This window comes from Mirounga angustirostris, unplaced genomic scaffold (assembly GCF_029215605.1).
Source record: "Mirounga angustirostris isolate CCGP_5_RB_7025 unplaced genomic scaffold, mMirAng1.0.hap1 SCAF_3, whole genome shotgun sequence".
Lineage (NCBI taxonomy): Eukaryota > Metazoa > Chordata > Mammalia > Carnivora > Phocidae > Mirounga > Mirounga angustirostris.
The window spans coordinates 195079782-195103182 of NW_026991711.1; the positions used below are offsets into that span (position 1 = coordinate 195079782).

The following is a 23401-nucleotide window of genomic DNA, read 5'->3' on the forward strand; positions in this document are numbered from 1 at the left end:
CTGGCTCTCGACCACGGCCACGTCCTCCACCTGGAGTCCCAGCCCTGCTCCGTACGGAGGGACGCTGATGCTCTTCTTCGGTTGCCCAGCAAAGGCTGTACAGGCGGGGACAGTGGGGGCCTCTGGGAGCACAGCTCTGGGCCACAGGCCTCTTTGCTGCATCCTGGCGCAGGGCCTTGGGCCGGGCACGCGACTTCCCTCCGCCCAGTGGCTGGCAGCCACCCGTGGGGCCTCCACGGGGTAGAGCAGGTCGGGTGGTGAGGTTGGGGATCCGTGGTGACCATGGCATGAATCCTGGGGCACAGCCTCCCTGGGCAAGGGCTCTGTGCATTTTAATTCGGAGGTCCCAAGAGGTGGTGCCAGTTGGGACACCAGTGACAGCGAGGGACAGCCTTGGGCTCTCCACACTGGCCACGTTGAAATGTGGCCCATGTGGCCTGTATTCTGATTGATGGCGTGAGGTGGAAATCCAGCCTCATCCTTTCCCAGAGCTATGCTCATGCTGTCTGCTGTGCCCCCTCTGCCCCCTGCCCAGAAAGCCACCTGCCCACCCCCCGCCCCTGGGCTCCTTCTGTCCTGCACAAACACCGAGGAGCTGATTTTCTAGGCCTTGTGGTATAGACAGGGAGCTCCTGTTCATTATCACTTAGAATTTCCCTGGCTATTACTGTATGATTTGCTTCCATTTGAACTTTAAAGTTGACTTACTAGTTAAAAGTTCTCTTTTGGGAATTATGTTAAACTTCCAGAGTGTTTTGTATTTTATTTTATTTTATTTATTTTTTAAAGTAGGCTCCACACCCATTGTGGGGCTTGAACTCACAACCCTGAGATCAAGAGTCACATGCTCTACCAACTGAGCCAGTCAGATGCCCCATTTTTTTTTTTTTAAGATTTTATTTATTTATTCGACAGAGAGAGACACAGCGAGAGAAGGAACACAAGCAGGGGGAGTGGGAGAGGGAGAAGCAGGCTTCCCACTGAGCAGGGAGCCCGATGTGGGACTCGATCCCAGGACCCTGGGATCATGACCTGAGCCGAAGGCAGACGCTTAACGACTGAGCCACCCAGGCACCCCCCCAATTTCTTTTTTTTATTAAACGTTGAGAGCATCTCTTTCCCCCCTGAAAGATTTTGTTTATTTATTTGAGGAAGAGAGCACAAGCAGGGGAAGGGTCAGGGGGACAAGCAGACTCCCCACTGAGCAGGGAGCCCGATCTGGGGCTCGATCACAGGACCCTGAGATCGTTACCTGAGCCGAAGGCAGATGCTTAACGACTGAGCCACCTGGATGCCCCTAAACTTGAGAGTATTTTCTGCAGAAATATGGTCATCTCCTTTCCCCCAGGATGGAGGGGTGCTGGCCACAGCCATGCAGGTGTGAGGGCCTCCTGTTGCTCTTCGTTCAGGCTCAGGGCCAGAGGGCTGTGACTGGGCATGCTGTGCCCTCGTCCCCACTCCCCTGGGTGGTGCGTGGACAGACATTCCACCACCGAACCGTCAGCCCGTCCTAATCCACTTTTGTGCCAGGGGAAGGTTAAGAGAGGTGTCCTATTAGCCAAGTCTGGTCTCCCTGCTGCTCCAGTGTCACCCTGAGGGAGGTGCCCACCTCTTGCCTGGTTCTCCTAGCCCAGCTTCTCAGTCCTACTTCCCCTTGGTTGGAATTCCTTCCCCATTTGCTTGTCACACTCCTATGCACTCTGTAAAGCCCTATGTAAAAAACCCCCGTCCAAGCAGGAAGCTCCTCTCTGTGTCCTCTCCAGATGCTAAGCTCTAGAGTCCAGCTGTGGCATCCAGTCCCCTCATAACCTGTGACTTGACCTCCTAAGGGCCAGGGGCCCCATGGCAGAGCCCCCTCGGCCCCACTTCCCCTGCTCAGTGGTCTTTTTGGTACCCATTGCTCCTCCATGTTGTTGGAGCCCATGAGACGTCTGACCTGCCGGGCACAGCCTGTTGGGGAGACTCAGGCCCGGGAGTCAGGCTCCCGGAGAGACCCATCTGTCCTTTTCCGTCTTCAAACACAGGGAAATCTGCAACTCTTCCTCTGACCGCAGATCTTGTCCAAGGAGAGGCCTGGGAGTCCGCTCCGTGGTATCCATGTCTGTGGGGAACAGGTGGCCGGGAAGGTGTTCTGGAGAAGGCTATGAAAACTCGGAACCCACCTGGGAAGGACAGTTGTGGAATCTTCCTGGGTGTGTCTGCCCAACCTGGAGGCAGGGGTCTGCGCTGGGCAGCTCCTCCCGGGTCACCCCTCTCAGAGCTCAGAATCCAAGCCCTGGTCGTCATCTGCAAAGTCGGTCTGTGTAGGTGCTTCCGCTCTCCAAGAAGTCAGGATGCAGAACGAATCTAGTCAACAGTCCACTAAACCATATAGGTCACTTGTCGGATGGCCGGGCCACGTGCGGGGCGTGACGGGGGCTATGGGCTCTGAAGAGTTTGCAGCCCCTCCTGGCGGCATTCTGACTCAGGCAGAAGAAGAGCCCCCTGCCTCTCCCCAGCTTAACTCCCGTCTGCACGAGGGCAAGGCGCTGGTGAGACGCGTGGGGGTGGTACTGTCTACTGTTGAGTAAGCGGGTCCACGTGGTTCTCCGCCGAGCAGCCACGTGGCAGGTCAGCTTGCTGGAAATCATGGCCCAAGATACCTCGATGCACATGGACGTTTTCAGTGCTCGAGGGCTGGAATCAGTAACAGGCAGCAACATAACGGACATTTATCAGTCAGATGTCAGGAAAATAATTGGAAACCTGGACCGCCCGAGGCCCTGTAGACGGGGGTTTTCCCAGCTCGCTGCCATATGCCCATAGGTGGGGGGCCTCGGCTCCATGTCCCGGGCCGTCGGGCTCATGAATCCTGTCTGCAGAACCTGGCATCTGGGAGGTGCCTGCCACCCCAGTGTTGGGATGAACAGAGGCCTGACTGCCGGGTAGCCCTGGGCTGCGAGGGGCCCTGCTGCTGGCCTGGCCATGTGGGTCCCGGGCCACCAGCCAGGCCACATCTGAGGCAGCCACTTGTATTTCTTTCAGAGATGTATCTGCTTCCATGAGCAGGTCCAGCTTGGGCCCAGTCGGCAGCCCACCATTCCCATAGATTTACAGAAATAGAGCTATATAGACACTCACCACCTTCTCCTGTTCCCCCACCACAGAGGCTGTAAACACTTGGATAACGCTTTCTCAGCACCCTCTTGCAGCTAGAGGTGATCATGTGACCGAATTTTGGTCAAGTAGAGGTTTGCTAGGGGCTTCTAGAAGGCTTTTTGAGTCTTTATCATGGCTGGCCCTGTCCTTTCTCCCTTCTTGTTGATCCAAATGTTGATGTGATGTCTGGAATTTGGCAGCCATCTTGTGACCATGAGGCAACAAGCCTGGAGAGGGAGAGATGTCAACGTCCTCAGTGTGGAGGGGCTGAGTCTGTCAGAACCAGCAGCCTCCCCTCTCCAGACTCCTAGATTGGTGAGGAAAATCCACCATTGTTTTCTGATTCTTGGGACCAAAGAGCTAAGTGATGTGGCATTTTAATGTTGACGAGCAAATGTGTGTCACAGCCCCCACAATTCTTTGAGCTTTGACTCCTTTTCCAGCCACTGGCTGGTATCTCCACTTGGGGGTCCCAGCACATTATGTACCAACAGATTTGCTCCCCCACCTTCCAAACCTGTCCCTGCCACATCACTCTCTCTCTTCCATTCCATGCCATCTCAAACTGGGAAGTCTACAGCAGGGGGAGGGAATGTGTGCTTGGCTTCATTTATTCACTCAGCAAATGTGACCTGAGCATCTTGCACATACCAGTTGCTCTTCCAGGGACCGAGGAGCTTACGCACCAGTGGGCAGTACAGACTATAAGCGGACAGATTCGTATGGGACCCCTCCGGGTGGCAGGGAGGCTGGGGCAGAAACAAGTCAGGGTGGTGGGCACTCCTGCAGGAGGGTCAGGGAGGTCACTGGGGAAGGTGGGGATGGAGCAGAGACCAGAGGAGCTGGGGGTGAGGCATGCAGCAGCTGAATCCTCCATAAGCACAGAGGCCCTGAGGCCCGATGTATGAGGAGTAGAGGAAGGGGGTGGCTGGAGAGAGGAGGGGCCTGGAGAGTCGCTTTTTAATTAAGGGTGTGGGTTTGAGCATACTGGGCTTCCGAATGCAAGGGTCATTTGGGCTGCTGAGGGAGAGTGGGCCGCCCATGGGAGGGCAGGAACACACGTGGACCACCGGGGCAGCAGGCTGCCATGGTCCCGGGAGCCTTGGAGTAGGAGGTGAGCAGCTGTGGCTCAAGACTGAAGGTGGGACAGATGGGAACTTTGTGGGGCCATAAAGCCAGAGCAGGTTGAAGGAACTGCTGTCCACCAAGGGCAAGGGGCTTTGGGGGGCAGATCAGGAGCTGCAGTCTGGACCCTTTGCTGCCCCAGTGGGGATTTGGGGCTAGCTCAGGCTGGGGATGTGAATTTGGGGTGGCCTGCACACCAGTAATACTTATAGAGGAGACCAGCAGATGCTTCCCTCCCCTAACAGGGGCACCTTGGTGGAAGGCAGGGGTGGGGCCGGGTGGGATGGTGGTTTGGCTGCTGCAGCTCCCTTGTCCAGGGGATGGCAGGACAAGGGAGGTCCCCACCTGACTCTGTGGGGCTCCCCTTCTCCCAGTCCTGTCTCTTCCCTGATCTGGTCACAACATCACCCCTGGGTGATGGGGATTGGGAGGGACCCTTGCCCCCACCCCACCTGCTGAGTGCCTGGCACGCACAAAGACCCTCCAAAGAGCCTCTCTTGTGGGGCCCCCCTCCCCCAGTGGTAGAATACCAGGATGTCCTACCTCTCAGCCCCCTCCCCTGCTGTGCCCCTGGGGGTGTGTGAGCTCAGGGGCCTCTGTTGGGCCACAGTCTCCCAGGCGACCCTGCTCAGAGCCTATCAGCTCGCCCATCTCCATACCCCCCCGCCCCAGCTTCTCCTGGCTTCTGAGCCAGGAAGGATGCCCTAGGGGGCCGAGGAGGGGTGGAGTCTGATGATTCAGGCTCTTCCTGGGCCTCAGCTCCCCCACCCCAGGGCCCCCATGGGATGGCTGCAGGTACATACTCAATAGGAACAGATACACAGTGATGGCTGGGGGGCATGGGGGGTGGCACTGGCCCTCCCATGCCCCTGACTGGGGGCTGAAGGGCTCCCTCTTCCCCACAGGTGCTTCCAGGCCGTTTTCCTCCTGGCCCTGACCATGCTCCTGCTCACCGGCATCCTGCACATGGACATGGGGCAGCTCACACAGTGAGTTCTGCGTTGGGTGCCTGCTCCCAGGGCAGTGCCCGCGACCCCAGCCTGTCCACCTCTAGGTCACACCCAGCACTGGCTGGTGATCATGGAGGTTCATGCCTCTCCACTGGGCCTCAGCTTCCTCCCCCTGTGAGGGGTGGGCCCTTCCTTTTGGGGATCCAATAGCCTTAGTGTCTCCTGTGGGCAACAAGCTGCCCAGGCCTCTGGGCAAGGCTCTGGGAGGGTGGGAGTGGGCCCGGGCTGGGCATGTCTTGGGCAGAGCTGCTGTCTGCAGAGGGTGACCAGGTGCTAGGAGGCAGGGCTAGGGTCCATGGTGGGTCTGGGAAGGTCAGGTCCCCTGCTCCCCTTCCTGCTGGTGGTTCATCCTCTGTGAGGCCCAGGGTCCACAGGGATGGCCATGTAAGCCCAGTGTTTGGCCTGGCCACTGCGAGGTCTTGTGGCTCCAGGCCTCCTCTCTCTGTCTCACCACCTCTCGGGTTGGGTCTCCTAGGGGGACACCAAACTCCCTGGGTCTCTCCATTTGTTCCCCCATTGTCCCCAGGGCTGGCACAGGCCTCTGGACCCTGCCCCCCTCTATCCAGGGTTATCACTGGCCTTGCACTGGGGCCAGAAAGGCACCTGCTGCTCCAGACTGGAGTCGCAACTGGGTCGGTGCCGTCTTGGGATCACAAGAGTGGGCACCAGCACCCTCTGAGCCTGCAGTCAGGTTGGCCAGTCCCGGCATGGAGGGTCAGCCAGGAAACGCTGGATGTGTGGTCCAGGCCACAGGGCCAGAGCCATACTGGGTGCCCTGGGGACCAGAGAGGAGGCTGGGGCCAGAGGGGGGGTGCCAGGGCCCAGGGGCCCAACCTGTGGTATGTGGGGGGACAGAGGAAGCGGCCACTTAGGGAGCCATCAGGTCTGTGCCAGTGGGTCCTCTGGGGTTGCAGTGTTGGGGGTCTCTTGGTGCGTGGAAACACAGTGATCGAGTGAGGTTGGGGGTGCAGAGTCTGGGTGTCACTGGTAGGGAAAGTGTGGGTTAAAGGATCTTGGATGGGGGAGGGGTTGGTGACAGAAGATGGTTTGGGGGTCTCCAGGGTTGGGTGTCCACGGACCCTCCCTGGTTGACAGTGGCCACGCTCTCCTCCCGGCCTGCTTGGGGGCCAGGCCGAGGGGCCGCCCATCATCAATGTCATGTTCCTCAAGACACACAAGACGGCCAGCAGCACACGGTGCTCAACATCCTCTTCTGCTTCGCGGAGACACACAACCTGTCCGTGGCACTGCCCGCGGGCTCGCGCTTCCACCTGGGCTACCCCTGGCTCTTCCTGGCGCGCTACATGGAGCGCTCCGAGTCCCACGGGCCACAGCAGCGTTTCAACATCATGTGCAACCACCTGAGGTTCAACCTGCCCGAGGTGCGGGGTGTGGAAAGGAGGGGAGTGGTGCGGGTGGTGGGACTCGATCCCAGGCTCTCCATGCGGTTGTGCCTTCGAGGTGTGAGCATGTGGGGTGGTTGTGGCCTCAACCCTGGAGAGACTGAGGCCGTGTGTGTGTGCACGTGCAGACCCTGCCAGAGCCTCACCTGGGGGCAGGGAGAGGCTGGCCGCGCACCCTGCTCCCCTCCCCTGCTGACAGTCTGCTGCCATCACTCTTGGAATCAGATGCGGGCACCCTCTCGGCCGGCTGCTCTCTCCATCTGCTTCTCTGGACCCCTGCTTTTGCTTCCCAAACCTGCCGGCCTCTTCCTACTAAGGACATTTGCACATGGTCTGCTTTTGAGGGGACACTTCACAACTCCTCATCTGGGTCATTCGCATCTCAGTTTAGAGGTCACTTCCTTGGTGGGGGTTTTCCTGATCTGCCTTCCAAAGGCTTAGTGGCGCGGGGGGGTGGGGGGGGGAAGAAGAGGATGGGGGGGCTAGGGGAAGGGCGGGGCTCACATCAAGTGTTTGAGGGTCCCTCTGGATAGTGGTGGAGGGTGCGGCCAGGAGGCCGGCGGCCTGCGCTGGCCGAGGGGAGGTGGGAGAAGAGAGCGTCAGCCTCCTGGGCTGCCCCAAGGAGCCCGAGAGTCACCAGCCCTTCCCCCTACATCTCCACACAGGTGCAGAAAGTCATGCCCAACGGCACCTTCTACTTTTCCATCGTCAGAAACCCCGTCTTCCAGCTGGAGTCCTCCTTCACCTACTACAGGGACTATGTCCCTGCGTTCAGGCACGTGGAGAGCCTGGACGCCTTCCTGGCCTCCCCCTGGACCTACTACAACCAGAGCGCGGGCTTGCGCAACGCCCCGGCCAGGAACAACATGTGGTTCGATCTGGGCTTCGACAACGACGCGCAGGCGGACGACGAGGGCTACGTGCGCGCGCGCCTGGCCGACGTGGAGCGGCGCTTCCAGCTGATGCTCATCGCGGAGCACTTCGACGAGTCCGTGGTCCTGCTGCGGCACCTGCTGCGCTGGCGGCTGGACGACGTGGTGGCCTTCCGGCTCAACTCGCGGAGCGCGCGCAGCGTCGCCAACCTGACGCCTGAGGGCCAGGCGCGCGCCAAGCGCTGGTGCGCCCTGGATTGGCGACTCTACCAGCACTTCAACCGCACCTTCTGGGCCCGCGTGCGCGCCGAGCTGGGCCCGCGGCGCCTGCGCTCCGAAGTGGCGCGGCTGCGCGCGCGGCGGCGCGAGCTCATGGCGCGGTGCCTGCAGGACGGCGTGGCCAAGAACAAGTCGCAGATCACCGACCCCCAGCTGCGCCCCTTCCAGTCGGGTCAGGCCGACATCCTGGGCTACAACCTCAGGCAGGGCCTGGACAACCAGACGCAGTGGATGTGTCAGAGGATGGTCATGCCTGAGCTGCAGTACATGGCCCGTTTGTATGCCCTGCAGTTCCCAGAAAAGAGCCCCAAACACATACCCTTCCTGGAGTAGAAGGACAGCGCCAGGGACAGGGTCCCCGTCCCAGCCCCTCCTCCCCCCCGTCATCCCTGGGAGACCATGGCACCAATTCGTGAGGAGGGGGGCTCCTGGGACAGCTGCTGGTCAGGGTGAAGACCCCTCTGAAGGCACCCACCTGTGATCCATCCTCTTGGAGGCACTGAGAACCCCACTCTGGGACAGTAGGCACACTCGGTCCGAGGGTATGAACCTGGTTAACAGGTAGAAAAGACTTACAAGGTGGGAAGGTCACTGATACTAAATTACAAGTTGACAAACTGCCCCAGGAAAGAACACATGTAGGCACATTGACCATCAGAAGAACTCGAACCCAGGGGATCCAGAGGGCCTTGGGCAGCAGGGCTGGGAGTCCCCGAAGGACCCCAGGTGGCTCCCTGAATGTGCTGGCTGTGGGACATGATGCTGGTTACAGAGACCTTGTGGGACACCCACTGGCAGCCCTTGGAAGCTGGTATGAGGCAGTAAGGATCTGGAATGTTCAGCTTCCCATCTAGGGCTGGATGAAGCTTCTTTGCAAGTAAAGAATGGCTTTAGGTTGAGAAATGTTGAAACTGCTTACGAGACAAATGGTTTAACTGGAGCAAAAGCTGAGGATTCGTGCCACAGCTCCCTGTTGGGGTAGCCCCCCTGGAATGTGTGGCATCTGACCTGCTAGAGGAGCTCCCATGGACCTACAGCAGACCCTGTTGTCCTGGAGACCACCTTGGATGCAGTCCCAGAGGAGGTGGCTTCCAGGCACCCCTGTTTGTCAATTGCAGGGAGGGACTGAGGGTCCCCTGCCTAGTAGGACGTGATCCTGGCTGCTTGGGGGCCCAGAGGTTAGAGTGGGGTGCATACCAGTGGCGTAGACCCTGTGTCCCTTCTGCCCAGTACCCACAGTCTTCTTCCTTCCACGTGAGGGTCCTCAGCCGTGAAGACCCCAGGGGCCTGGCCGGGGCACCTGGGGAGGGGCTCCATGTGTAGGCCCTCGCACGAGTCGTCCCGGCCAGCCTGCCAGCCAGGGTGAGGGAGACAGGTGGCCACCCCCGTCCCCGCCACCACGGCAGGGCGTCTGTTCTGGCATAACGATCAGGACCATGGAGTTACAGTAGAAATTTGAGGGTGTTTGCTCTGCCCTTGTGGCTGGCAGGAACGTAGACTGGTTCTGTCTCTGGGAGGAAATTCGGGGTTATTTATTACAGTGTAAAGTGCGTGTGGTTTGCAAGAGAGCTCGGAAAACAGCCCGCTCGGGAACTCCATCCAGAAGGGAGGTTTCAAGTGCTGAAGTCGTCTGCAGCCGATAAACGTTGGGAGCACTGAGTCTGCAGAAACTCCCTTTAGGCGGGGGGATTTCGGGGCCTTGGTGATGCTGAGGGGGAGTTGGGGGGCAGGTGGCCCTGGAGGGTCTATGATGGCCACGGAGGATGGAAGACGCCCAGGAGCCAGACCTTCTGATTTTTCAAGAGAAGCTGGAAATACAGGTTTTTATGTGAACTCTCCACATTTAAAAAGGCTGGTGTCATGTTAAAACATTAAGGGGGTGGGGAGGAGGGTGAATAGGGGGAAGGGATTAGAGATACAAACGTTCGGTTTAAGAGTGAATAAGTAATGATGATGAACAGGGGAGAGCATATAGTCTGTCATTTTGCAGTGGTCTTGTGTGCGGACAGATGGTGACCACTTGTGGCTGTGGGCGTTTTGTGATGTACCTAATTGCTGGGTCACTATGTTCTAACGTGAAACTAATATGATGTCGTATGTCAACTATACTTCAACGAGGAAACAAAAAACAAAACAAAACCCACAGATCTCTTATTCTGCTTATAGAGGAAAGGTAATTGTAACATAGGAAAAACAGCGAGCTCCTAAACTGATTGACACGAGAGATTGTTAATAGCTTACTTATAATTTTTTTCACCGTATTGTCGAAGCTGCTATGAATAAAAGTTTCTCAAATGATTAAATTATTTATTAAGCATTCTTCGGTGTTGTTAAAAATGAAAAAACAAACAACAAACCAAAACCCCAAATCCCTAAGCAGAGGGATGCTGAGGTCCGTGTGTGGGACGCCTCCTTCCATGGCCCCAGTGGGCATCCTGCTTAGACAGCCCTTCCTGGACCTGGTTTGGGTGAGGCCCTGAGAGGTGGGGAGATTGTACTTGATGTGGAAACGTTGGGGTCCGGAATGAACAGCTAAGGAAGAATTCTTGAGACATCTTTGGTGCAAAAAGGTGGTTTTATTAAAGCACGGGGACAGGACCCATAGGCAGGAAGAGAGCAATGGGGCCATGAGGAGTAGCCCATTATATACTTTCGAGTTGGGAGGGGGTTAGGGATAGGGTAAGTCTCTAAGGAATTTGGAAGCAAGGTTTCCAGGACCTTGAGGGGGCTAGCTCTTGTTGGGAAAATGTCATGTATTACCGTCTAATAAAACCTGAGTCATGAGACCCTCCAGATGTATATCAGGGGGTCATGTGCTTGGGGGATGATTGCCAACATGTATCTTGGGGGCTTTAGAGATAAAGGAAGTTTCCAAAGGAATTTCTATATGTTAAAGTAGACTTACAGGATCCTGGGGGTCAAGGTATGGTTGGCTTTTGCCCTTAGCAAAGTATCAACGTTGAGGCAGGTGAGTACCTAGAGGAAGGCCACTCTGCCTGTTTCAAGGACTTGTCCATGGGCTGTGGGTAGTAAGGAAATTTAATTTTTCTTTTGCCTTTGTTTCCCACATCAGTGACTCCTTCCCACAGTCTCCCCCTTTCCTACTGCGGCAGAGCCCTGGGCTTCCATCCATCCCCTTCCCAGCTCCCCTGAGGACCTGAAGACTCGACAGGTTTATTATCATCTCCACCCGGACATCATAGGATGTCTCCATTTTCCCAGAGCCCTGCTTTCCCTTTGAAGTCCTACTGTAACTGAACGGACCTGAGTTTACTCCTTGGTGAGTCACACAGAGAAACTGCACCAGATAAATCTGCACAGGCGTGAGTCCATGAGTCACGGGTTGAGCTCCCACTGGTCCGGGTGGTCCGAGCAGTTGTTACTGCTTGGGGGTGGGGGGGAGCAGTTTCAGTGTCCATCACCGAATACTTTACGTGTCGGGTCTCTGCCTGAGTTAAGAGAGCAGCTGGAAAGAAGAGCTTCAGGAAAAATGTGGGATGAAGGTCATTGGGTACAAGCAGATGGGCAGTAAAGGTCAGGTCTTGGGGTCTATCATGCGGGGTCCTGCTGGTGCAGGTGGGGCCCAGGGAGCCCCTGAGGGGGAAGGCCCTCCAGAGAGCCCTCTTCACTGATAGGGCTGGGATGCTGGGGGCTCCCCTGAGGCCCTGGCCTGGGCAGCGGTCACCGGGACGTGGTCACTGGTGAAAGGGGCCAGCTGGCAGGAGCACTGACAAGGCGGCTGGTGCTGGGGAGGGGGTGGGGTGCAGTCTAAGCTGCGGGCCTAGCACGGACATGGGGCTGGAGCCCAGGGAGAGCCCAAGGGGCCGGTGTCCTGGGGCCGGTGGGGGGGCGCAGCTGGGCATCCAGGCTGTGGTGGGAAGAACGTCCCCAGGAGTCTGAGTGCTCGCTGGGGTTTTTGTGGGAGGGTGTCTCTGGAGGAGGCTTGGGGGCAGTGGACATCTGTGTGCCCCTCAGAGGTCAGCTGTGGCCCCTTGCAGCAGGCTGCCCAGCACTGCCTTGTGGGGGGGGAGCCCCCAGATCCCAAGCACCCCAGGGTGGAGAGATGTGGTCATGGTGCTGGGCCCCTCCCCAGGGTGCTCCTGCACCAGCACCCTGTCCCTGCACTCCCTGAAGCCACACTGCTGGCGGGAGGGTCCTGGGCCCTGGGTCCTGACGCAGCCCTGGGATCCAGCCAGCCCCAGGTCCCGCCCACACAGCGGGCCCTGGTCTCTGCCCTGCTCGGCCGGGTTGGAGAAGCAGGCGCTCCTGCCGCCGCCCCAGCTCTGCAGCCTTCCTCTGGTGCCCGGTGAGTCCCCTCCCTGCTCACCTGCACCCCAGCCCTTGAGGGCCAGAAATGGGCTCCTCTGCCCTCCCTGGCTGCCCTTCTTTGGGCCGAGGGCAGGATGCATGGACTGAGGGCTGTCCAGCCAGAGGCTCCACATGGATGCCCCCTGTGGGATCATTGCCTGGTCCGGGGGGCAGGGGTGCCGAAGGGCCCCAGGGGTAGAGTTAGAGGTTGGGTGATGTACACTGGGCTGGGCCTGTGGGAGCCGACGGGTGTGTGGGCTCCGCTCCACCAGGCCCGAACTTTATAACTGAGTCCTGGCCCCTCACCCAGCACAGGTTCTTCAGATCAGACTGGAGACCCTTCCCGAAGTGACAGAGCCAGGAGTCCCCTCTGCCCAACTTGTATTCAAAGCCCTTTGCTCTTTATATGCGGGCCTTTAAGGCCCTACAGGCTGGGATCCCGGGCCAGACGACAGGGGCTGTGCTCACCTGGAGGGTGTGGGTGGGGGACCTGGGCTGTCCGGAGGGCTCCAGGGTGGAGCCCGGACAGGATGTTGGGACACAGCCATCCTATCCTGGTCAAGCCAAACCCCTGGACCCTGCTGATTTGGCCAAACTGGGCCAGCTGCCCATGAGGCTCTGTTCTTCCTGTTAGATTGGGGGGTCTCCCCGGGACTTCGGGGCTCTGCAGAGACCTGGGGCCTAGGCAAGGGTGGCGCTGGGTGCCCTCTTCCTGCTCGGTGCAGCGGGCAGAGTGAGGAGCTGGTCTGTGCAGCTTTGCAGGCTGGGCGGGGGTGGGCCCGGACCCCCTGCTCTCACTGACAGCAGTCCAGGTGGCTCCAGCCCTGTGGAGTAAGCCAAGGGCAGAGAATGTCCCCTTGTGTCCATCCAGCCTGGAGGGACATGTGGCAGCTGCAGCTGCTTCCCGCTCTGGGGCACAATTGCCCTTTGGAGGCAGGCTGGGGAGGAGCCCAGGGCTTCCAGACACACGAAGCTGCTCTGGAAGCCCCAGAGGCTGGGGAGGGGGCAGGCCTGAGGTTGGCAGGGGGTCTGCTGGGCTCAGTGGGCTGTGGAGCGGGCCAGTGTGCCGCCCACGAGAGCCTTTCAGGAGTAGGTGGCCTTGGGCAGAGGTGGACGGAGGTGGAGGTGTCTGCGTGTTTTGGGGATGTTGGGAGCGGAGGCTGAGCCAGGCAGCACACCCTCCCGCGTGTCTGAGCAGGGCCACTCTTGTTTAGGGGTGTTCGTTGCTGTCATCGGCCAGCCCCCGTCCATCCCGACGGTCTCCTCTGACATGCACTGCCCGTGCTCTGTGTGCAGGGGCTGGAGCTCTGAGAGTGATGCTCCCGAGTACGATGTGGGGCGTCTTGCTCTCTCCCTCCTCCCTCCCTCGGTGCTGTGTGCTAGTCACCGTCTAGGGCCTGGCCACGGGCTCTGCCTGCTCCAAGTCCAGCACGTGGCTCCACCACCTTCTACTGCCTGCCGCCCGCAGCACCACCAGGGCGCTCCTTGACTTGCATCCCTCCAGGGGGCCGGGCCAGCCCACATTTGCCTTTGTGCAAATCAGAGAAAGAGGCCCCCTTCCGGGGGATTGCAGACCCCACGTGCACCCCAAGTATGCCCCCTCATGAACCTCCCTTGGGAGCATACTCCCGGGAGTGAGGCCACCTCCAGAAAGGCTGCCCTAGGCCGCTCCCCATTACCCCTACAGGAGCCCTGACTTGTGGTAAGGGGGGCCAGGTGACCAGCCAGGGTTCAGAGAGCCGGGCCATGTGCAGGCACAGGATGCAGGGGCAGGAGCGGCTGGGACCTGGGTTGTGGAAGAGAGGCCAGGACTGCAGCGGGAAGGGCCTTCTTTGTCCTTGCTGAATCTCCCCTGGGGTCCTTCCAGCCAGGGCTCCCCTGGTGCCTGGAATGTGGCCTCCTCTCTGTCCTTCCCCCATCCCCTCTTAGCCTTAGGCTCCAGGAAGCCCCCAGGCTCAGCACGCCCTCCCGAAGCCTGGCTTCTGGCCTCTGTGGGCAGCAGCTTGTCGGGGCTCAGACAGACACTGGGGGTGTGTATCTTCCTCCCATCACTATGGGGAGCAGCTGATTTCCAAAGGCAACCCCCAGTGCACAGACTAGAGTGGCCTGGCCCCCCTTTCTGCCAGGAGGGGGTGGGGCAGGACAGCAGGGTGGGTGACCTCTTTGGTCTCCCTGGGGTCCCTGTCACTGCTCCTCTGGCCTGCACTGTCTTTAGCTCCCTTGAGGCACATGTGGGAGCCATTTGGGGCACCTGTGGGTGGGATGACTCTGCTGGACCTCCCATGACCCCCAGCTTTGCTCAGGAGCCCAAGGGGCAGGGTGTTTGGTCCCCTGCACCCGCAGATGTCCTGCTAGGATCTGGACTTCAGGCCCCTTCCCTGCAGGACACCCAGTGGCACCCTCCTCTTGGCTTCAGCAGGCCCTGCCCCCCCGCCTCGCCCCCATCCCTCCTGGCCACTCCCAAGAATCCCACAACCCCGCAGGTCTGAGAAGGGTGCTAGCGGCAGCTAGGGCACCTTCGCCAAGAAGCGTGTGTCTGAGTGTGTGGAATGCAAGTGTCTTTCTGTCTCCCAGAGTTGTGCGTGGTGCGTGTGCTTGCGTCTGTGTGCGCCTCTGTTTCGTGCCTAAGTCTCTCCCTGTGTCACTTTCTGTGCATCTGGTGTGTCTGTGTCTCCCCATGCTTGCGCGGCCTGTGGTCATCGGGCCCCTATTTGGGGAAACTGAACCCCTGAGTGTCCAAAACTTGGGGCCCTCATTGTCCACTTGGCCAGCGTCCTGCTGGGCAGGTGTCCCACGAATAGGGTGGGCAGAGTCAGGGGACTCTGACCAGGCAGCCCCTGCTCCGGGGACCCGGTTGAGAGGAGGAAGGGTAGACTGCGGACATTCTGGGGTGCAGTGGCAGGGAGGGAGGGGGGTAGGGGCTGCCCTGGTCTTGGGATGGGGAGCCTGGGATGGCGCCCTCTCCGAGGAGGCACCCGGGGCTGGGGGTGTCTGCACCTGCAGAGCCCTCTCCCCACTGTAGGCAGACAGGAGGGGAGCGAGCACGCCCCGCCCGCTCACCCTATGGTCTGCTGACCCCGGGGCCCTGGACCCGCTCGGAGGCAGAGCATGAAGGCCCCGCGTGTCCCCGAGCGGACCGTGCTCTTCCAGCGCGAGAGGAGCGGCCTGACGTACCGCGTACCTGCGCTGCTGCCCGTGCCCCCCGCGCCCACCCTGCTGGCCTTCGCGGAGCAGCGGCTCAGCCCAGACGATGCCCACGCCCACCGCCTGGTGCAGAGGAGCGGCACGCTGGCCGGGGGCTCCGTGCGGGTGAGTGGCCGGGGCGCGCACCGCGGGCAGGACGCGGGCGGGGCACCGCCGCGCGCACAGGTAAACTGAGGCCGCCCGCCCTCCCTCCCCGGGCAGTGGGGCGCCGCGCGCGTGCTGGGGACTGCGGCCTTGGAGGAGCACCGGTCCATGAACCCCTGCCCGGTGCACGACGCCCGCACGGCTACCATCTTCCTCTTCTTCATCGCGGTGCGGGGTCGCACACCCGAGGCCACGCAGATCGCCACGGGCAGGAACGCCGCGCGCCTCTGCTGCGTGACCAGCAGGGACGCGGGGCGCAGCTGGGGCGCCGCCAGGGACCTCACGGAGGAGGCGGTGGGCGGTGCCGAGCAGGGTAGGCGGGGTGTGGGTGGGCGGGTGCGCTGTTCACAGGGGCGCAGGGCGGGACTCCCAGGGGAGGGGCTGGGGTCCGCACCTGGCTGTGTCTGCACTGGGAGGGGGCCGCAGAGCGGCGGGCGGGGTCTCGCTGGGAGGTGTCTGCTCAGTGGCATGGTGGTGTCCTCACTGGGTCCGGGTCCGCACGGTGGGGGGGCGGGGAAAGGGTCCGGCTACAGGTCACAGGGCTGCCTACTCCGCCCCCCAAGCCAAGGGCCACCCACAGCGCTTCCCTGAACCCCTCAGTCCTGTAAACGGGTGTTGGTCGCCCTCACTGGGCCTGAAGAGCAGGCTCATCTAACTGAGACTGTCTCTGCCTGAGCGCTGAGGCCCCTCTCTCTTAGCACCCCAACCCCACTGCCTCCTCACCTCCTTTACCACTTGCCCTCTGCCTTCTTACCCCACCCAGGGGTGTCCAGCCTAGGGTCCAGGGCTGCCCAGGTGGCCTGACCCTAAAGCTTTTCCTCCACTCCTGCTGAGGGGCCTGACTACCCACTGCCCTCTGAGGCCACCCCACCCCTGGCGTGGGGACACTGACCCAGGGGTCACCCTGACCCTTGTAGGTGGGATCTAAGCTGAAGGGTGTGGCAGGCTCTGAGGCATGGACAGGACACACAGAGCTGGTCCAAAGGACTGTCTGCTCCTGTGGACCCTACTCCACGGGATTCAGGCCCAGGGCTCCAGCTTGCCCTGAAGGTCCGCATACCCCCTCCACCCTTGGCTACCCCCTGTCTGGAGAGGGCTCACACTGGGCACTGTTGAAGGCTGTCCATCCACATGCAGGGACTAGCTACCTGCTCACAAGCTGAGAACTTGGCCAGGTAGCCTGCCTAGGCTCCCGGCTCCTGCTGATGCTGGAGAGAGGCTTGTCCAGCCCTGGACGATCCAGAGTGGCCAGCAGGAGCGGGGGGTGAGGGCACAACCCGGGGTGGCTCCCTCTGAGGCACTGGCTGCGGACCCTCCCCAGCCCCCAGGGAGGGAAGTGGTGCCTGGCAGCGGCGGTGGCCGTCTCCTTGCTGGGATGACCGCAGGCCCTCTCCTCTGCAGACTGGGCCACGTTCGCCGTCGGCCCGGGCCACGGCATCCAGCTGCGCTCAGGCCGCCTGCTAGTGCCAGCCTACACGTACCGCGTGGACCGGCGGGAGTGCTTCGGCAAGATCTGCAGGACCAGCCCCCATGCCTTCACCTTCTACAGTGACGACCACGGTCGCACCTGGCACCGTGGAGGCCTTGTGCCCAACCTGCGCTCGGGCGAGTGCCAGCTGGCTGCAGTGGACGGCCAGCAGGCCGGCAGCATCCTCTACTGCAACGCCCGGAGCCCCCTGGGCCGCCGCGTGCAGGCGCTCAGCGCAGATGAGGGCGCCTCCTTCCTGCCTGGGGAGCTCGTGCCTGTGCTGGCCGAGACGGCCCGGGGCTGCCAGGGCAGCATCCTGGGCTTCCCTGCCCCACTCTCCAGCAGGCCCAGGGGTGAGGGATGGTCGGCAGATGCCAGGAACCACCCCGAGTCCCCACACCTCTGTCCTGGAGTCCAGCAACATTCAGAGGAGGGCACTACAGACACCCAAGGGGGCCAGGGGCTCGGCGGGATGGAGGGATGGAAGGACAGCCCTGAGGAGCCTGACCCGGGGCCTGGACTCAGTGGGACCAGGGACGCCTGGGCCCCGAGTCTCCCTGGGCCCCCTGCCACCCTGTCTCAGAGCCCCACCTGGCTGCTGTATTCCCACCCGGTGGGGCGCAGGGCTCGGCTCCACATGGGAATCCACCTGAGCCGGTCCCCCCTGGACCCCCACAGCTGGACAGAGCCCTGGGTGATCTATGAGGGCCCCAGTGGCTACTCTGACCTGGCATCCATCGGGCCCACCCTCAAGGGAGCCCTGACCTTTGCTTGTCTGTATGAGAGTGGGGCCAGGGTCTCCTACGAGGAGATCTCCTTCTGCATGTTCTCCCTTGCTGAGGTCCTGCAGAACGTGCCGGCGGGCCCTGTGCCGCCCAGCCGCGGGGGCAAGCCTCGGGAGCGCTGCCGGCCTTCCTGATGGGCTCTCTGGCCAGACCCATTTGTATGTCCCTAACACTATGCTTCACAATATGACACAAAAGTGGGCAGACCTACAGGAGAAAACAGAGCCATAGCTGTCGTAGAAAATTTTAGACACACATCTCGGTAACTGATAGAGCAAACAGACAAAATCACTGAGGACACAGAAGATTTGCCAACCTGCCTAACAAACTTGACTTAATTGACACATACAGAACACAGCACAAAACAACCGCAGAATACTAACATAAGATAATAATAATAAAAAAAACCCCGCAGAATATAGTCTGTTCAAATATACCCCTTTGTAAATTTGACATCATGTTGGATCATGAAATCAAGTCTCTACAAGACTTTGAAGGATTGAAAATTGCAGTGAAATTGAGCTAGAAATAAAAATGAAAGGAAATTTAAAATCTTCCTGTGTTTGAAAATTGAGAAACACGATTCTGAATAACTCCTGGTTCAAAGAAGAAGCTCTAGTGAAAATGAGAAAAGAGTTTGAAATTAATTATGTGAACATGTGAGATGAGCTGAAGAGGGTCCGCCACTGATGCCCCCACCTTAGAAAGGGGCAGGAAACTGAGTCCAAGGAGAGGAGAAGGAAGAGAACAATCCAGAACAAAACTAGAGGGATAGGAAGAATCATACGGTAGAGGGAATGAATGGAACCAGGTCCGTTTTTAGAAAACTAATAAAGCTGATGACCCCTGTTGAGACTGATGATAAAAAAAGAAAGAACACACGAACAACCAGCATCAGGAACGAGGGAGGGCATGCGAGGTTCCTACAGATGTTCGAAGGTTTCAAGAAGATATTAGGAGCCATTTTATGCCAATACCCTTAAAAATTTAGATGAAATGCACAATTCCTGGAAAAAATACAACTTATTAAAGAGGAACTAGAAAGTCAGAAAAATCCTATTAAAGACTCTGAAGTCATAATTTAAAATCTGCACACTAGGAAAAGTTCAGGTGGCCTGGCTTTCCCTGTGAATTCTGTCAAACGGTTCAGGACGATGCGTGTTGGTTTACGGGAGAGTTGCGCTTTGTAAGAAATTGCCAAGCCTGTCTTCCAAAGGGGCTGCACCATCTGTATGTCTTTTCGATGAGTGTCTGTTTAGAACTTCTGCCTCTTTTTAAATTGGGTTGTTTGTTTTGTTATTGGCGAGTTTTAAGCGTTGTTTGTACATTTTGGCAACTGAGCATATTGAAAGATGCTCCACATCCTATGTCAAGGGGGTGGGGGTTGGTAGGGTCCCCCTGCACGCGATTAGAAGGGCCAGAATCCGGAACGCGGCCAGCACCGCCTGCTGGCGAGGATGAAAACGGCAGGCGCTCTCCCTCGGGGACCGGGCAGCCAGCCACGTTGGAAAACAAGTTTGATGGTTTCTTACAAAAAACAGCCTCTTACCGTAGGATCCAGCAGTTGTGCTCCTTGGTAATTATCCAAATGAGTTGAAAACTCATGTCCACACAAAAACCTGCACATGGATGTTTATAGCGGCTTTATTCATAATTGACAAACCTTGCAAGAAATCAGGATGTCCTTTAGCAGACGAATGGACCAGCGGTGGTCCATCCATCCAGAGAAGACATGGAGGACCCTGAAATGTGTGTCACTAAGTGAAAGGTTACATGCTGTGTGATTCCACGTGACGTTCTGGAAAAGGCAGGCCTTTGAAGACGGTTGCCAGACGTTGTGGGGAGGAGAGATGAGCAGTGGGGTGCAGAGGACTCTGTGTGAGGCTGTCACGGGGGGGACGTGTCACTGTACGTTTGTCCAAAGCCACAGAGTGCGCGACACGGAGAGTGAGCCCTGGTGTGAACGACGGACTTTGGTTAATGATACCGCATTGCCGTTGGTCCATCAGTTACAACAATTGTACCCCACCAACGGGGGAAGTTAACTGAGGGGAAACTATGTGTGGGGGTAGTGGGGGGTGTGATGTAAGCTGAGAATCACGGCTCGATTTTCTGTAACCTCAAACTGCTTTAAAATGGGTCCACAGTTGTGACAACAGTGTAGCCATAAACTTAGCAAGTAAGAAAAGAGAAAGAAGGAAGTGCACAGTGATAGTTGCAGAATCCTGAGCCTATTCAAGCGGCCAGTGGACTCGTGAAAACGGCATCAGCCTTCTCACCACGAGTCAGTGGGCTCGGACACAGACCGTACAAGGGGCAGGGGGGCTGCTGGGCTGGAATCAGAGGGCATAGGATCCCCCCGCCGCGAGGGGGGCGGTTGAGCCGCAGTGGGGGGGCTCCAGCGATTGGGGTCAACATCATCATGTTGGCTCTGCCACCTTGATTGCCCTCAGGAGGAACCCCCCCGAATTCTCCAAGACTTCAGGAGCCTCACCCTGACATGAAGAGGCAACTGTCCACACCAACTAACCTACTGGGGCTGAGACCCCAGGGCCCAGGCCACCAGCTTAGCCTTCATGATCCCAGGCCAGTGTCCCTTTGGGGTCTGTGCTTTTCTCCCACTAGCACCCCCACCTGGTCCTCCAGGGCCCCCACCTTGGATTTCAGGGTAGGGCTCGGACTCCTGTCCTTCTGTCCTGCATGACCTCGGATTCCTCACTGGAGGTGACCAGCTCTTGTCTCCAGCTCTGCAGACCAGGAGAGGGTGAGCACAGGTAGTGGGAGGGGTCATCCTCCTGGGCAGAGGGGTTCCAAGAGCAGGGCTCTGGTGGGCCCGGGCTGTTGGGGGGGGCTACAAGCCTTATGCTCTGCGTTCCCTGTGCCAGGGTCTCAGGCCTCATTTGAGAAGCCCAGGCTCACCCCCAGGTCGTCCAGCTGCCACCCTTCATGGCATGCGCGGGGCTGGCAGGGAGGAACCTGCTGGGCGGGTGTGGGTGGGGTGGGCGAGGTGCCCCAGCCGGGGCCGTTGACACATGGGGCTGGGGCAGAGCAGGGGACGGAAAAAGTGAGTGGGGGCAGGCTGCAGAGGCCGTGTTCCGGGAAGGTGAGCAGCAAAGTGCTGACTGTGCCCGGCTCGCTGGCTTCTTATCTGAGCCGCCGTGCTGCCAGTGGGTGGCCCGGCCGGCAGCTTGCTGAGGCCACCGCTTCCTGCCCTCTTTGCTGTGTGCATTTTTGTCTTTTTTTTTTTTTCCAGAATATGAACTCATTTTTTAAAAAGCATACTCAAAATGTGTTAATCAATTAGATTTTTACTTTTAATTTTGGTATTTTTTTTATGCTCAGAGTGCATTGTCTTGTCTTTTGATAGGATGCCCACTCAGTTCCTTTTGGGGGCAGTGAGTTGCCCACGCCCCTCACTGACCAACATGGGCAAAGGTCCCAGGATCCCTCTTCACTCAGAGCCTGAGTCAGGCCCTCCTGCCCCAGCCGCCTTCCCTGGGGCCTCCCCTGGCACATGGCTCACCCCTGGGAGGTATTTCACAGGTGGGGTTCGTGGGTCAGACGGCAAATGCTTGGCTAACTGCTGGCTAGTATGCAGTTCTCCAGTCTGACCTTCCCACCCGCCACGCTCCCAGTGCTCGAGGGGCCTGCGTCCCCGAATCCTCGCCAGCAGTGTGGAGTCATGCGCTTGGAGTGTTGCCCCTGGATAGGTTCATTGAAATCTGCATTTTTCTTTTTTTCTTTTTAAGATTTATTTATTTATTTGACAGAGAGAGACACAGCGAGAGAGGGAACACAAGCAGGGGGAGTGGGAGAGGGAGAAGCAGGCCTCCCGCTGAGCAGGGAGCCCGATGCGGGGCTCGATCCCAGGACCCCGGGATCATGACCTGAGCTGGAGGCAGCGCTTAACGACTGAGCCACCCAGGCGCCCCATAATCTGCATTTTTCTTATGAGTAAAATGGAACATCCGTTTGTTGCTTAAGGGGTATGTATATACATACATGGAATACACGTATGTATAGCGTTGTGGCTTGCGTGCACATGTGGATGAACATACATGTGCATCTGCATGCACACACGTGTGCAGGGCACACCCGTGTGCACATATATGCATCTGCAGTGCTTGTGTATGTGCACATGCATGTGTGTACATGCGCATGTGTGCGCATGCACATTTGCATTGCACGAGTGCACACGTGTATGTGTGCACATGTGTGTATGCATGTGTGCACTTGCATGTGTACATGAACGTATGTGTAGGTGGAAAGTGCCTCATATCTTCTGTTCACTTTCCCAATGTGACTTTGACCTTTCCATATTTTAGAAGATCCTTATCTAATTGGAGTATTAACCTTTTATGTAATATTACAAATACTTTCCCTTAGTTCACTTTGACACTTCTTTTTTTACCACATTAAAGTGTTTTCCCTGATTTGTAGAATAAAATGTCTCTATCTTCTCTTTAATGGCGCTGTGATTTCGAGCCAGCCTCAGGAAGGTTTTCCTGCCCCGTGGCGAAGGAAGTCACCGGCCTTCTGGGTCTCGCAGGGTTTCTGTTTTATACTTCTGTTTGGGATCTGTGCAAGTCCGTGGCATGAGCGGGGAGTCTGCCCAATGCTTTTTCAAAGAGCTCTTAACACCACTTACTACCACGTCTGTCTTTCTCCGCCAACGGCCGTCCTCTGGTATGTGCGAGCCACCGTCCATCGCGAGTCATACATCTGATAAAGCTGCTGTCTTTCCACTTTCTTTTCTTGGTTTCCTCGGCTCTTACCTGCTTGTTTATGTCTCTGCGTGAACTTCTCAGCTGCAGAGATGTGGGTTTTTATTGGGACCGTGTTACATCTACAAGTTAACGTGGGGAGAGCTGGCCTCTCGATGGTGTGTTCCCGCCGGCAGGACTGTTCCGCCCTCCCGCCAAGCTGTCCTGTGCGTTTATGCATCTCTCATTAAACTGGTGCCTCAGGCATTTCATCTTCTCTGTTGCTGCTGTAGGTGGAAGATGCTCTCGGCCACTTTTCCTTCTGACTGGTTACTGTTTGAATATATTTTAGATGCGCCACTTGACTACATCTTCTTGTTTCTGTCCTGGTTTCTCCACAGAAGCCGTTGGGTTCTCCAGGCACGCAAGCCTGCAAACTTCAGTGTTCCCTCGAGGTGTGATCTTGCCTGGCAGCCCCAGAGCAAAGCGGCATCCTTGCCTTGTCCTGGATGCGGTGCTCCTACCTCCTGGGCCACCCAGGACAGGACCCCAGCGTGGCAGGCCGGGGTGTGCGCGCAGGGGGCTGGGGAGGGGGGAGGGGGGCAGCTGTGTGCGTGGCCCCTGAAGGTTTGGACGAAGAGCAGCGGGAAGGGGCGAGGCCGGGGATGGGTGTCTGTCACTGCAGTCGGGATGAGAACGGAGGTGCTCACGGCAGTGCTGTATCTTCGTCTGGAGGAGGGAGCCCACGTGCCCTTTGCGAATGGGAAAGGCTGTGTTCCCTGCTGGTGCCACTCCCACTCACTCCCCCTGTGCAGCCCGCCCCCTTCCCTGGTCCAGGGTCCAGGGTCCTGGCGCTGCCTGGGAGGGACTCTCAGGTGGGGGCGGGCGGGCCAGGCTGAGGCGGTCTGGGGACAGGCTTCCTGGGGGTGGCGCCTGTTGGCATCCTGAGGTTGTAGGGACGT

At 58.6% G+C, this 23401-nt stretch overlaps 2 protein-coding genes across 2 annotated transcripts; both read left to right on the forward strand.

Moving 5' to 3' along the window:
• The first annotated feature begins 2420 nt into the window (after positions 1-2420).
• Positions 2421-9505, forward strand: GAL3ST2 (galactose-3-O-sulfotransferase 2). Its single transcript, XM_045867418.2, is given in 6 exon segments — positions 2421-2566; positions 5169-5252; positions 5840-5909; positions 6369-6464; positions 6467-6655; positions 7342-9505. Coding segments are annotated over 6 exon segments (1404 nt in total). The 3' UTR covers positions 8161-9505.
• A 5738-nt stretch (positions 9506-15243) lies between these two features.
• On the forward strand, positions 15244-17870 carry NEU4 (neuraminidase 4). The gene is made up of 3 exons (XM_045867285.1): positions 15244-15444; positions 15541-15796; positions 16885-17870. The coding sequence occupies exons 1-3, from the start codon at positions 15244-15246 to the stop codon at positions 17868-17870; spliced, it is 1443 nt and encodes a 480-aa protein (XP_045723241.1).
• The last annotated feature ends 5531 nt before the right edge of the window (positions 17871-23401 follow it).